The 14940-nt window shown below is 41.9% G+C and overlaps 1 protein-coding gene across 2 annotated transcripts in view; it reads right to left on the reverse strand.

The window, feature by feature from the left end:
• The window catches only part of TRPA1 (transient receptor potential cation channel subfamily A member 1), a 69881-nt gene that overhangs the window by 33531 nt on the left and 21410 nt on the right, over positions 1-14940 (reverse strand). For both annotated transcript variants that reach the window (XM_005309284.4, XM_042845041.2), the window contains 2 exons: positions 2373-2472; positions 1174-1274 (listed from right to left, as the gene is read on the reverse strand). In XM_005309284.4, coding sequence (XP_005309341.3) covers positions 1174-1274; positions 2373-2472 — 201 coding nt within the window. The remainder of the gene's footprint in view (positions 1-1173; positions 1275-2372; positions 2473-14940) is intronic.

The raw sequence follows: 14940 nt of genomic DNA on the forward strand, positions 1-14940 counted from the left end.
GCTGGGAGACAGCATTTGCCAACACTCTCCTCTTGGGGGTTCAAATGGAAGTGAAGGCCTTTAAAGCAGAAGTGTCAAGTGGAATGAATTATGTTTAATTGTGTTCCATGGGCTGGGATATAAATTTAGGAGTATATATTCCCCAGAGTATACAATGGAATGCCCTCTGATGTCAGGTTTGCACAGAGCGCAATAGGAGAATAGAGCCTTTAGGTAGTAATGAAACATTTAGTTATTTATTCAGTGCCTCATTGTCACATTCACTACTCAGTGAGAGAATATGCTTCCCTCGAGGCATCACTATTTCTGCTTTGTGTTTCTCTTCCTTCCCCATCCTTTCTCTTTCCCTCCTCTAATTTTGTGAGTCTCCTCTTTTCTCTGCATTTCCCTTCCTGCAGCAACTTCCAATTCCCACTCCAGTGTACTTCACTCCCAGCCTCTAAGCCCATTCCACCCACTGAAATGATCAGTGATTAAATAATTTTAAAAGTTGACAAAGTGACATGCAAGAGTCATCATTGTTCTTTGAAGTTGATTCTCCAATCAGATTAATATGGGGAGTTCACACCTCTGACTCATGGTTTCAAGCTGTCTGCAGATTCAGGCAGACATAACTGCAGCCGTTATACTTGGCTCACATCTGAAATGTTATCTCTGCAGCTACGATGGCTAGAAACTTACAATATTTACTTTAAATGAAAGCTTAGATTCAGAGAATCTGAATATTTCAAGTGGCCCATATAAATACATCAAACAGGCCAAATGCAGAATTATGTTTGATACTCCTGTTTTAAAATATGGCTAGGGATTTATTGAAACCCAGGCAATGGAGACTTCCTAAAGAATTTGCTGCAGCGTGCAGCATATCCCAGGGTTTGATTGCCTATTAACTGGCAAAGTAGAAGAAAAGGTTCTATAATATATTGCTAATCTCCTGAGCCATTCAATTCCCCGGCAGCAAATAACTTTATTCCTTTGCCTTCCAGAGAGATCCATATTATTGGCTTGATCGTATTTATTTTTATATTTGTAGCTATTTAAATTACCCTGTGGGGACAGTGAGGTGAGTTTACAAATAAAATGAATTTCCATAAATGTTCTGGAAGAAAAGAAAATCCTTGGACAAAGAGATTGAATTCATCAGAGAAAGATACAAATAGATCCTCACTGTACCTGCAGAAATTTCTCATCTAGATGTTGTAATCCTCCAGGCTGCAGTACTGTCAAATGCAAGAAATTCCGACCAAGCTGATCCTTTAAAGATACATTTGCTCCTAAATAAATATGGAGATAAATACTAGCAATTCTGATAACTAATCATGTTTGATTAAAATACACAAGCTAAAATGAAATTAAAAATACAATTATTTCAGCCAATGCAACAACAAATATCACACCAAGACTTCTACTGACTCTAAGCTTTCAATTTACAGTAATGTATGAATTTCATTTGTTCCACTGTAGCACTCAGATTTATAGGGGTGTGATATTCGGAAATGTTGAGCCTCCACAACTGCTGGTATGAATGGAGGCTGCATGATCAACACCTCTAAATATATCAGGCTCATAGTGTACTGCTGCCGTAGTCATATTGTTTCAACTGGAATTCTATGTTTCAATATCAGTTTACTTCAGTGCTGTTATATGAATAATCTATGATAACATTATAATAGTTGGGCAACATGGAAATGGAGTGTCTTTCTTATTGGAAGCAAGAGAGTGCCTTGCTAAGTCCATAACAGTTTTACTGTAAGCTTTCTATTTAAAAAAAAGAATGGTTTGTTAATAAAAATTAATGTTATAAATATTGAGAGAAATACTCACAAGAATATTTACAGTAGCTTACTCTTAAAAATGTGGCAACTGACAATTAAAGATGAAACTTCATTAAGGGTTTGGTTTAGTTAGTAAAGTTTCAGGTGACACTAAACTGTGACCACTTACTACAGCTTAGGTTTAATACTTAAAATCCATTAATGGTCAGAAACTTGACCATGTCAAAGTGGCATCTTCGTGTTCAATAATACTATTCCCTCTCTGTGTACTCAATAGTGCAGAGCTGCCTTGAGCTTGTGGAGAGTGTAAGGGGAATGCACACCAACCCTTAGGAGGGTGCAGCATGTGCTTTCCTTCCACAGCCCACACACTCTGTAGGTTGATGTGGAGGGGCAGGGACATGGCTCTGCTTCCTCCTTTCCCTTCCTGAGGATTTAGCACTCCAGAGGGTGCTAGCCTGGAGCAGTTCAGGTGTTCACTTGTGCCTGCCATCTACGTAGGAGGCTTGAAGAGGAGTCCCTTGAGAGAGAATCTTAACTTGTATGGACCCTTCTCAGAAAAAAAAAACCACAGAATACTTGTTTGTTCCTTTGTACCTTTAGAGAGTAGTAAATTCACAATTTTCCATGATCCACAGGAAGTAGCCAGTAGAAGTGGTGACCGACCCTCAATGTCAAGTCTATCAATATTTGCTCCCTGCAATGAAAAAAAACCAGGTTTATCACGGATTCATGAACAAATACTATTTAGCAATGAGTTGTAAACAGAGCAGAATTACAGGCATAGTTAGTCACTTTCACTTGCTTTAAATTATGTAAGTTCAATAAAAAAATTCTTTCTTAATTTAAATAAATTTAGGTCAAAGTTTTCAAACTCGAGTGCCTAAGGTTAGGTATCTAAACCCATATTTAGTCATCTAAATAACAGCATCTTGATTTTAAGACGTGCTGAGCTGGGGAACATCAGGTCCTTTATGTGGAGTTAGGCAAGGCCGGATTTAGAGCCAGGCGACCACCTGGGTTGCTGGGCTTCGGGGGTGCCAGGCTCAGGGTGCTGTTTTTGTTGTTAGTGACAAAAGGGAAAATATAATGTTTGAAGTAAAATGTTTCAGGTATTCTGTATCTGGATTCATTTTTCATTAACATCCTAGAAAGTTCTGGTCCTTTGTAGAATCTCGTGGAACCTTCAAGGACTTTTTGAGAACTACATTTTCCTTGAACCTCCTAGAATCTTGTCAGCCATGCCCTCACTGTACATAACGGGCGGGGCATCGCCAGTCAGTAAATTAGTGAGATATAAGCATGAAGTGAAGTGAAAGCCCAGCTGCAATACTGTGAACCTTGTTTTATTGTGTAATTGTGGATGTGTACTTGTGTTTTGAGATTTGAAGAGTATAAGTAGCAACTAATAAAGGACATGAAGACTTTCTAAGACTGTGGATCATAAACTTTTGCTCTCCCTAATACTGTCTCTTTTCCCCCCATAGAAAATAAAAGATCCTATAGAAAATAAAAGATCCCCCCAAAGAAGCCTTCAAAAGGTCAGTATAGGAAGCGAAAAGCTCAATTGCAATGTAGTTTGCAGCAAGGGGCAAATTTGATGGGAAAATATCTGAAACAGAACAACATAGACTGGGCTTTAGACAGTAGTGATCATCCCAGTGCAGAAGAAATTGAGGAGTGAAGCATAAATGATGGAAGTCCTATTACTAAGGAATTAGCAGATTTACATGAAGATAAGTAATGGAAATGTGAGGAAAGTTACGGAGAATTGTCCAGTTTTCCTGGCAAGCTAAAGGAGAGTAATGATAAAGAAGAATGTGGCTCACATGAAAAGGAGAGTAATGACAAAGAAAAATCTGGTTTACATGAAAAGGAGAGAAAATATAAAGAAGAATCAACCTCACATGGTGACAGAAACAGCAGTGAGAAAAATTGCACACCACAAATCGATACATCAGATCCTGCTTTATGCCCGGCGATCCTAAACTCTGCTGATATTGATTGTAAAATTTTGAACGGGCCGGGCGAAACTGAGGATATGTCGTTTCCAGTAAATGAGTAGAAGCGACACTTCTCAAAGTCACCCTGCGAAAGAGTGCTCGAGAATGGTGAGAAACTGAATTGACATTGGCTAGCTTATTCAAAATCAACTGACAAAGTGCTCTGGTTTTGTTGCAAAATATTTGACAAGAATGTCAAATCATTGCTTGCACTTTCCTCGTAAAATTACTGGCATAACTTAGCTGATGCTCTGAAGCAACATGAAAAGTAACCCAGCCATTTTATGGCCTACTCCAAATGGATGGAGGTCGAGTCCAGGCTCAAGCTGAATAAATGCATAGATGCAGAAAACCAATGCATTAATAATGTAGAAACCCATCATTGGAGAAATGTGTTCAAGTGTCTGATCTCAATTGCCCTCTTCCTTGCAAAGAATAATTTGGCTCTTCTGGGCTCTTCTGATACATTGTTCACTAAACATAATGGTAATTTCCTTGGTTTGGTAGCGCTCCTTGGGAAATACGACACTGTCACTCATGAACACCTACATCGAGTAGTTCGTAAAGAATCTATGACCCATTCCTGCAGCAAAACAATTCAAAATGAATTGACTGACATGGCAAGGAAGTTGCTTGACAACATATTGATGCAACTCAGCAAAGCAAAGTACTATGCCTTGTGACAAAGTTCCTCCTCTATCTTAGAATCATAGAATCATAGAATATCAGGGTTGGAAGGGACCTCAGGAGGTCATCTAGTCCAACCCCCTGCTCAAAGCAGGACCAATTCCCAACTAAATCATCCCAGCCAGGGCTTTGTCAAGCCGGGCCTTAAAAACCTCCAAGGAAGGAGATTCCACCACCACCCTAGGTAATGCATTCCAGTGATTCACCACCCTCCTAGTGAAATAGTGTTTCCTAATATCCAATCTAGACCTCCCCCACTGCAACTTGAGACCATTACTCCTTGTTCTGTCATCTGCCACCACTGAGAACAGCCGAGCACCATCCTCTTTGGAACCCCCCTTCAGGTAGTTGAAGGCTGCTATCAAATCCCCCCTCATTCTTCTCTTCTGGAGACTAAACAATCCCAGTTCCCTCAGCCTCTCCTCATAAGTCACGTGCTTCAGACCCCTAATCATTTTTGTTGCCCTCCGCTGGACTCTTTCCAATATTTCCACATCCTTCTTGTAGTGTGGGGCCCAAAACTGGACACAGTACTCCAGATGAGGCCTCACCAATGTCGAATAAAGGGGAACGATCAGTTTCCTCGATCTGCTGGCAATGCCCCTACTTATACAGCCCAAAATGCCGTTAGCCTTCTTGGCAACATGAGCACACTGTTGACTCGTATCCAGCTTCTCGTCCACTGTGACCCCTAGGTCCTTTTCTGCAGAACTGCCACCTAGCCATTCGGTCCCTAGTCTGTAGCAGTGCATAGGATTCTTCCATCCTAAGTGCAGGACTCTGCACTTGTCCTTGTTGAACCTCATCAGGTTTTTTTTGGCCCAATCCTCTAATTTGTCTAGGTCCCTCTGTATCCGATCCTCACCCTCCAGCATATCTACCATGCCTCCCAGTTTAGTGTCATCTGCAAACTTGCTGAGAGTGCACTCCACACCATCCTCCAGATCATTAATAAAGATATTAAACAAAACTGGCCCCAGGACCGACCCTTGGGGCACTCCGCTTGAAACCAACTGCCAACTAGACATGGAGCCGTTGATCACTACCCGTTGAGCCCGACCATCTAGCCAGCTTTCTATCCACCTTACAGTCCATTCATCCAGCCCATACTTCTTTAACTTGGTGGCAAGAATACTGTGGGAGACCGTATCAAAAGCTTTGCTAAAGTCAAGGAATAACACATCCACTGCTTTCCCCCCATCCACAGAGCCAGTTATCTCATCATAGAAGGCAATTAGGTTAGTCAGGCACAACTTGTCCTTGGTGAATCCATGCTGACTGTTCCTGATCACTTTCCTCTCCTCTAAGTGTTTCATAATTGATTCCTTGAGGACCTGCTCCATGATTTTTCCAGGGACTGAGGTGAGGCTGCCTCCCTGTAGTTCCCCGGATCCTCCTTCTTCCCTTTATTAAAGATGGGCACTACATTAGCGTTTTTTCCAGTCATCCGGGACCTCCCTCGATCACCATGAGTTTTCAAAGATGATGGCCAATGGCTCCGCAATCACATCCGCCAACTCCTTTAGCACCCTCGGATGCAGCGCATCCGGCCCCATGGATTTGTGCTCATCCAGTTTTTCTAAATAGTCCCGAACCACTTCTTTCTCCACGGAGAGCTGGTCACCTCCTCCCCATACTGTGCTGCCCAGTCCAGCAGTCTGGGAGCTGACCTTGTTTGTGAAGACAGAGGCAAAAAAAGCATTGAGTACATTAGCTTTTTCCACATCCTCTGTCACTAGGTTGCCTCCCTCATTCAGTAAGGGGCCCACACTTTCCTTGACTTTCTTCTTGTTGCTAACATACCTGAAGAAACCCTTCTTGTTACTCTTAACATCTCTTGCTAGCTGCAACTCCATGTGAGATTTTGCCTTCCTGATTTCACTCTTGCATGCCTGAGCGATATTTTTATACTCCTCCCTGGTCATTTGTCCAATCTTTCACTTCTTGTAAGCTTCTTTTTTGTGTTTAAGGTCAGCAAGAATTTCACTGTTAAGCCAAGCTGGTCGCCTGCCATATTTACTATTCTTTCTACAAATCGGGATGGTTTCTTCCTGCAACCGCAATAAGGATTCTTTAAAATACAGCCAGCTCTCCTGGACCCCTTTGCCCTTCATGTTATTCTCCCAGGGGATCCTGCCCATCTGTTCCCTGAGGGAGTCAAAGTCTGTTTTTCTGAAGTCCAGGTTCCGTATTCTGCTGCTCTCCTTTCTTCCTTGTGTCAGGATCCTGAACTCGACCATCTCATGATCACTGCCTCCCAGGTTCCCATCCACTTTCGCTTCCCCTACTAATTCTTCCCTGTTTGTAAGCAGCAGGTCAAGAAAAGCTCTGCCCCTAGTTGGTTCCTCCAGCACTTGCACCAGGAAATTGTCCCCTACACTTTCCAAAAACTTCCTGGATTGTCTGTGCACCGCTGTATTCCTCTCCCAGCAGATATCTTGGTGGGTCCTGTGCTTATTGGCAGATTTTCTTGCCTCAGAGATTCACCATGTGGGTTGGAGAACAGCCCAGAGACCTTCCCCTCTGGAAGAACCCACACTCCAGGTTAATTGGGAGGTTTGGGGGGAACCTGTGCCCGCCCTCTACTCCGGGTTCCAGCCCAGGGCCCTGTGGACTGCAGCTGTCTATAGTGCCTCCTGTAACAGCTGCATGACAGCTACAACTCCCTGGGCTACTTCCCCATGGCCTCCTCCAAACACCTTCCTTAGTCTCACCACAGGACCTTCCTCCTAGTGTCTGATAACGCTTGTGCTCCTTAGTCCTCCAGCAGCACACCCTCTCACTCTCAGCTCCTTGCGCCTCTTGCTCCCAGCTCCTCACACTCACACCACAAACTGAAGTGAGCTCCTTTTAAAACCCAGGTGCCCTGATTAGCCTGCCTTAATTGATTCTAGCTTCTTCTTCTTAATTGGCTCCAGGTGTCCTAATTAGCCTGCCTGCCTTAACTGGTTCTAGCAGGTTCCTTATTACTTTAGTGCAGCCCCTTCTCTGGTCACTCAGGGAACAGAAAACTACTCATCCAGTGACCAGTATATTTGCCCTCTACCAGACTCCTGTACCCCACTGGTCTGGGTCTGTCACAGCCTTAATAATAGACTGCACTCACAGTGAAAAGATGTCATTTACAGTAAGATTTGTTGACGACAAGGATGGCTGTATCCAAGGAAAGGGACACTGTATCTGTTTGCAATCTGTGGATGACTTTCCTGGAAAAGGCCTAACAGAACTGTTTATGAACGTTTTGAATGAGAATAAAATAAAGCTTCAGGACTGCTGTGGCCAAGGCTATGACAACAGCATGAACATGAAGGGAAGAAACAGTGGTGCCCAAGCAAGGATATTGAATCCAAGAACTTTCTTCATGACTTGTGGCTGCCATTTCCTCAACCTGGTTGTGTCAGATGCAGCAGCATCTTCTTTAGATTCAGTATCTGTCTTCAGAGTACTGCAAATAATATACGTCCTATTTTCAACATCAACTATCAGGTGGAAGATCCTCACAGACAACGTTACAAATCAGACCATGAAGACACTAAGTGACTGATGCGCTGATGGCATTTGCACAGTCGAGTAAAGCCGAGGCTGGAATGCAACACGAGGCTCAAAGCCTGGCAAACCAGATCACTGACTTAAAATTTCTGGTCTCAATTGTGGTTTGGCACTATACCCTGTTCCAGGTAAACACTGTAACCAAGGCGTTACAAACTCAGTTGATGGACATCACGACCACTACTATTTTGATGAGAAGCTGCCTTGATTTCATTGTGATCTATAGAGACAACGGATTTGAAAATGCCATCATTACTGCCAAAAAAATGGCAGAAAACTTTGGAGTTGAGCCTGTCTTCAAGGAAACTTGTATTCATTGGAAGAAGAGACGGTTTGGTTCTGAGGGCAGAGATGAGGTGATGGAAAGCTCGGAAGAAAAATTCAAGAGAGTATTTTTTTGCTCGCTCATTGACACTGTTTGGATGTCCATCGAAGAAAAGTTTGGATAAATGAAACACCATGAAAAGACCTGGGGTTTTCTGTATGACCTTAGTAAGCTACCAGTGGACAGGAAACCACTCTTGAACAATTGTACAGACCTTCACCGGACACTGACATGTGGGGAATGTTCGGACGTCAATGATAAAACCCTCTATGGTGAATTGGACAACATCCATCATATTTTGCAACATGAGAAGCAATGTCCACCACAAGTTCTCCAATTCATTTCTGATGCAGAGCTGAAGGACACTTTTCTTAATGTGTGGATAGCTTGGAAGATTCTGCTCATGCTGCGGTGATAGTCGCGAGTGGTGAGCGCAGTTTTTTGAAGTTTGGGCTTGTTAAAACATACCTTTGATTGATAATGGCTGACGTGAGTCTGACATCACTTGTTATTTTATTGTTTGAAAGTGGCATTGGCCAGTCTTTGGATCTCTCTGACACTGTGCTTCAGTCCATGAGGGCAAAGGCGAGAAAAGTGACATTTTGAACTCAAGGACTAGGGTTAACATTTTAAGACTGTCACCTACTATAATACTATTGAATACTGGTTCACCCAATGTTGGTGCACAGTTCAATATTTTGATGTTAGTACGTTTCAGTTATTCTTAAAATTAAAAAGTTTCTATAAGCTTAGAGAAAACAATTTTTTTGATTTGCGTACATGTGGCATACAGATTTACAGATCCTAGTGTGCAAATTTATCAACTTATATGACAGGGATAAATCATGCATGCAAATTGTGCATCAAAGTCATGAAATGGGCTAGAAATGTAATAAAAAATAAGGGGGGAGGGCAGAAAAGACACTCCTCACCTGGGGTGCCATTTGCTCTAGGGTCAGCCCTGGAGTTAGGTGCCTATTTTAATGGACCCAAGTTTGAAAACAATAGACTTAGTGGTCTGGAAATGTACCAAAATTACAGCCCTGATGAATGAGGTTCCCTACTTATCCACATAATAGGCAGCAATAGTGCAAGCCTCTTCCAAACTAGCATATCACTGCAGTTTACCCCTGTTCTGGAGGAATGACATCCAGAAATTAATGTCATTTGCCCAATGCCTCTATGCCCAATAAATCCTTGTCTTCTCTGCTCAGGCTGCCAGGGAGTGCAAGTAAAGGGCCAATACGTGGCAGCTTCGATGGTGGATTTTGTGATGTGGATATTTCTAGAGCTGAGAGACGAACTCAGATCATGGAATTAAGACTAGGTTACATCTAATGAAAGTCTGACCCAAAACAATTGAAGTGAATGGGAGTCTTTCCATTAATTTCAACTGTCTTTGGATCAGGCCCTAAATCATGAGACAATTATTAACCAAAGCCACTATCAATATTTAACTTGAGGAACAATAAATCTTGTTGTTCATAGAAACGTGATAAGTTATATTGATTGTTATATACATAATGACTGTTTTCACCAGAAACACCAGAAAGTTATCTAGCAAGGCCACGAATTGCTTAAGGATAACAAATAATTCCCTGCCCCCGTCTCTCAGTTACCATTCATTCTGTAACTTAAGAGGCCAACTGGGGGGAGAGGGGATGTTCATTTCTGATGAGCCAATCAAACAGAGATTTTCCTATCTGATTGGCTATCAGAGTTTAAATATAATTTCACACGATACAGCTGCAGCAAGTCACAAATAGTCATTTACATAAACATTCTGAGTAGTTACCTTTACTCCAGACATTACTGTTGTTGACCTCTCAGGAACATGAATTCAACAATATTGTACATCCTATATGTTTTAATGTATTTAACAAGATTAAGACCAGTATATTATATATATATTTAACAAGGACATCAGGAATAGAAGATAATGTATATTTATAACATGCTCAAGTTATTGGTGCTCTACAAACCTTAACTTCTTGAATTTTCTGACTTGTGTAATTTAGTTATCCTGAAAGTTACTTTAATGTTATTCCTGCATTTAATATAGTTGTTTTTAATTGAAACAGGAGACAACGAAAATATAAAAGGAAAGAAGAAGAAAAAAAGAATAAAGAGCTAATAAAGTGCTTTAGAAGCCCCTTAGTGATATAAAATCACTTCAGGGAGAGAACCTTTCATTAAAATGTTCTTAACTCAAGATGCCTTAACTGAGGCAGTCCTTAAGAGAGACATCCTTAACTCACCATCTACTCAGGACACTCCCTACACTAACACAGGAACAAATCAACATACCCTTAGAGCCCCGACCGGGGTTATTCTATCTACTACCTAAGATCCACAAACCTGGAAATCCCGGACGCCCCATAATCTCGGGCATTGGCACTCTCACTGAAGGACTGTCTGGATATGTGGACTCCCTACTCAGACCCTACGCCACCAGCACTCCCAGCTATCTCCGTGACACCACAGATTTCCTGAGGAAACTACAATGCATTGGTGACCTCCCAGAAAACAACATCCTAGCCACCATGGATGTAGAGGCTCTCTACACTAACATCCCACATACAGATGGAATACAAGCTGTCAGGAACAGTATCCCTGATGATGACACAGCACAACTTATTGCTGAGCTCTGTGACTTTATCCTCACGCACAATTATTTCAAATTTGGTGACAATATATACCTCCAGACCAGTGGCACCGCTATGGGCACCCGCATGGCCCCACAATATGCCAACATTTTTATGGCTGACCTGGAACAACGCTTCCTCAGCTCCTGTCCACTCATGCCCCTTCTCTACCTACGCTATATTGATGACATCTTCATCATCTGGACCCATGGGAAGGAGGCCCTGGAAGAATTCCACCATGCTTTCAACAGCTTCCACCCCACCATCAACCTCAGCCTGGACCAATCTACACAGGAGGTCCACTTCCTGGACACCACCGTACAAATAAGCGATGGCCACATTAACACCACCCTATACCAAAAACCAACCGACCGCTACGCCTACCTTCATGCCTCCAGCTTCCACCCCGGTCACACCACACGATCCATCGTCTACAGCCAAGCACTGAGGTACAATCGCATCTGCTCCAACCCCTCAGACAGAGACCAACACCTACAAGATCTTCACCAAGCATTCTCAAAACTACGATACCCACACAAGGAAATAAAGAAACAAATCAACAGAGCCAGACGTGTACCCAGAAGCCTCCTGCTACAAGACAGGCCCAGAAGAGAAACCAACAGAACTCCACTGGCCATCACCTACAGTCCTCAGCTTAAACCTCTCCAACGCATCATCAGTGATCTACAACCCATCCTGGACAATGATCCCTCACTTTCACAGACCTTGGGAGGCAGGCCAGTTCTCGCCCACAGACAACCTGCCAACCTTAAGCATATTCTCACCAGCAACCACGCACCGCACCATAACAACTCTAACTCAGGAACCAACCCATGCAACAAACCTCGATGCCTACTCTGACCACATATCTACACCAGCAACACCATCACTGGACCTAACCAGATCAGCTACAACATCACCGGCTCATTCACCTGCACGTCCACTAATGTTATATATGCCATCATATGCCAGCAATGCCCCTCTGCTATGTACATTGGCCAAACTGGACAGTCACTATGCAAGAGGATAAATGGACACAAGTCAGATATCAGGAATGGCAATATACAAAAACCTGTAGGAGAACACTTCAACCTCCCTGGCCACACAATAGCAGATGTAAAGGTTGCCATCTTACAGCAAAAAAACTTCAGGACCAGACTCCAAAGAGAAACTGCTGAGCTCCAGTTCATTTGCAAATTTGACACCATCAGATCAGGATTAAACAAAGACTGTGAATGGCTATCCAACTACAGAAACAGTTTCTCCTCCCTTGGTGTTCACACCTCAACTGCTAGCAGAGCACCTCACCCTCCCTGATTGAACTAACCTCGTTATCTCCACACTGATATATACCTGCTTCTAGAGATTTCCATTACTTGCATCTGAAGAAGTGAGGTTCTTACCCACGAAAGCTTATGCTCCCAATACTTCTGTTAGTCTCAAAGGTGCCACAGGACCCTCTGTTGCTTGATCCTTAACTCAGGAAGTCTTGAGCATGTAAAGAGATCTCAAAGCTAACTTGTCCAGTATACACACCGAATTCTAAATCATTATAGCCTAAAGTCCTAATGAAATATGATGCAACCAATTCTAAAGCACATTTGTGAACATTTTGACTTTGCTGTTCTGATTTTTTTAAATTACTCACAACTGAATACCTAATATGTGTATGCAATTACATCATTTGTGTGCACAAATCAGATGCTTGCCAATACAGTAGAGACAAAGAACTGTCTATGTGTATATGCAAATATTATAGTTGTGAATATAATTGCACAAGCATTGGATACACAATTGAACACAATTTGCAAATACACTTTTTAAAATTAGATTCATAAAGTTCAAAACATTTAAAATAATGACCTAGATTTTCTTTTTCAAGCTTAATTTGTTTTGCTTCTTAAGGCCCTGATTTAGCAAAACACTTAAGCATATCAATTTCTGTACAAGAAATAACATCAGATGCTTAAGTCCCACCCAAGTTAAAGCACCTGCTGAAATGTTAGATGAACCAGGGCCTACATGAGGATGACAAAACAAACCATTAGTTCAATTTTTAGCTGCAGGGCTTGATTCTCCACTGCTTTGCATCTTGTGCAGTCATTCACATTGGGCACAATGAGTACAAAGTGGGTGTATAATGCTACAGGAGAATTCTGCTTTTGTGGGGATGATCAGGCTCTCATTGTCTAAAACATGACATATAACTTTATACCTGTTAAGAATGTTGTTGACAGCTGCCATTTTTATTTCCAAGTAGAAAAAGCACTTACAATAAGATAAATGTTTATACAAGCTAACATGTCTGAAATAAGATGCGGATTATTAAAGGATACAAGTGATAACCAAACCCAAAGTCAATATTTCTCTCTTTTTACTCTGGAGACAATAGGCAGGATCCTGAGCCATGTTGTGGCAGGAAAGCTGCACTAAACTGGGAGCTCATGAGTCCCATAGAGCAGTGAAATCGCTGTCTGACACAATCAGTTCTATACCACCCTTTCCCACTTAACCCTGCTCATACCCAGTGTAGAAGATGCCACAGAAGCATGCCAGGAGAGAGGAAACAGAGGTAACAGCTGAAATGTGCAGTATTTTGTTGATCTTAGCTGGTACTTTGGGGCTTATTAGAAGCCACTGCAAATGACAGCAGTCTTGAGGTGGTCTTAATTAATGTAGAGGTCTAAACCTGCTCCAAATTGCACCGGGGAGCAAGGAGTGCAAAGACAGCACATAGTCACTGTAATAGAATGCTAAACTGTACTATACTGTTCAGCCACTAGCCAGCAATGAGTGTATAAATACCTTATGTAAATGACCCTCAGCCATACCTGGAAGATCATTGAAGGATCTTATGATGAACATATCTGGTGTGTATAAGCAAGCTCTGAGCCCTGTCCATACCAGATACAGAAACATTACATGGTGTCAGGAGTAAGATAAGAACAGAAACAGAAGGAAAACAGCTATAAAGGTTGCAGACAGAAGGGACACAGCAACAAAGGTTGCAGGATCTTATCAACATGCCACTCTTCAATGCTCCAAAGAACTTCAGTTTGGATAAACCTTCAGAATGGACAGACTGGAACAATATTGTGCAAAATTTTGCATTGCTACCAAGCTGCACAAAGAACCTGAAGATATACAGGTATCGTCTTTAATTTATGCTGTGGGGAAGCAAGCAGGTCATATCTTTCAATCCTTTGACATTACTGAAGACAGTCACAAAGATGACTATTAAAGGGTTTTGGCTATGTTTGATGCATACTTTACACCTCAAAGAAACGTGGTTTATGAAAGAGCATGTTTTTACCAGAGAACTCAGAACCAAGGAAAAATGTTGAATGTTTTATAAGAGTTCTACATATATTGGCTGAAAACTGATTTGGGGAATGCAAAACATGAATATATCAGAGACACATTGGTTATTGGGTTAACAGATAAAAACCTTTCACAGCAGCTACAACTCAAGACAGATTTAATTCTAGCCATAGCTACTCAAATAGCAAAATAGTCTGAACTGGTGAAACAGGAAACCTAGAGAAACTTGACAAATTTAAAAACCCGAAACTAGCTTAGCAACTGCAGACACTTGAGTCTTAAAAGTCACTATCATAAAACCCCTGATGCAAGAAGAGAGAACTCCTAGGCTAAGAAGGACACATTCCAGCCTTCATGCACAAGGAGTGGAAAAAGTCATATCCCAAGAGATGATGAATGTCCAGTTAGAGGCACAGGTTGTAATAAAAGCATGAAATATGGACATTTTACAGCTGGGAGTTAACTCATATTACAAACAATCAAGAGCCCTTGTTTTGGGGACCTATCACTTACAATGATATGGAACAGGGGTCGGCAACCTTTCAGAAGTGGTGTGCCAAGTTTTCATTTATTCACTTTAATTTAAGGTTTCGCGTGCCGGTAATACATGTTCACGTTTTTTAGAGGTCTCTCTC

This window comes from Chrysemys picta, chromosome 2 (assembly GCF_011386835.1).
Source record: "Chrysemys picta bellii isolate R12L10 chromosome 2, ASM1138683v2, whole genome shotgun sequence".
Taxonomy (NCBI): Eukaryota; Metazoa; Chordata; order Testudines; family Emydidae; genus Chrysemys; species Chrysemys picta.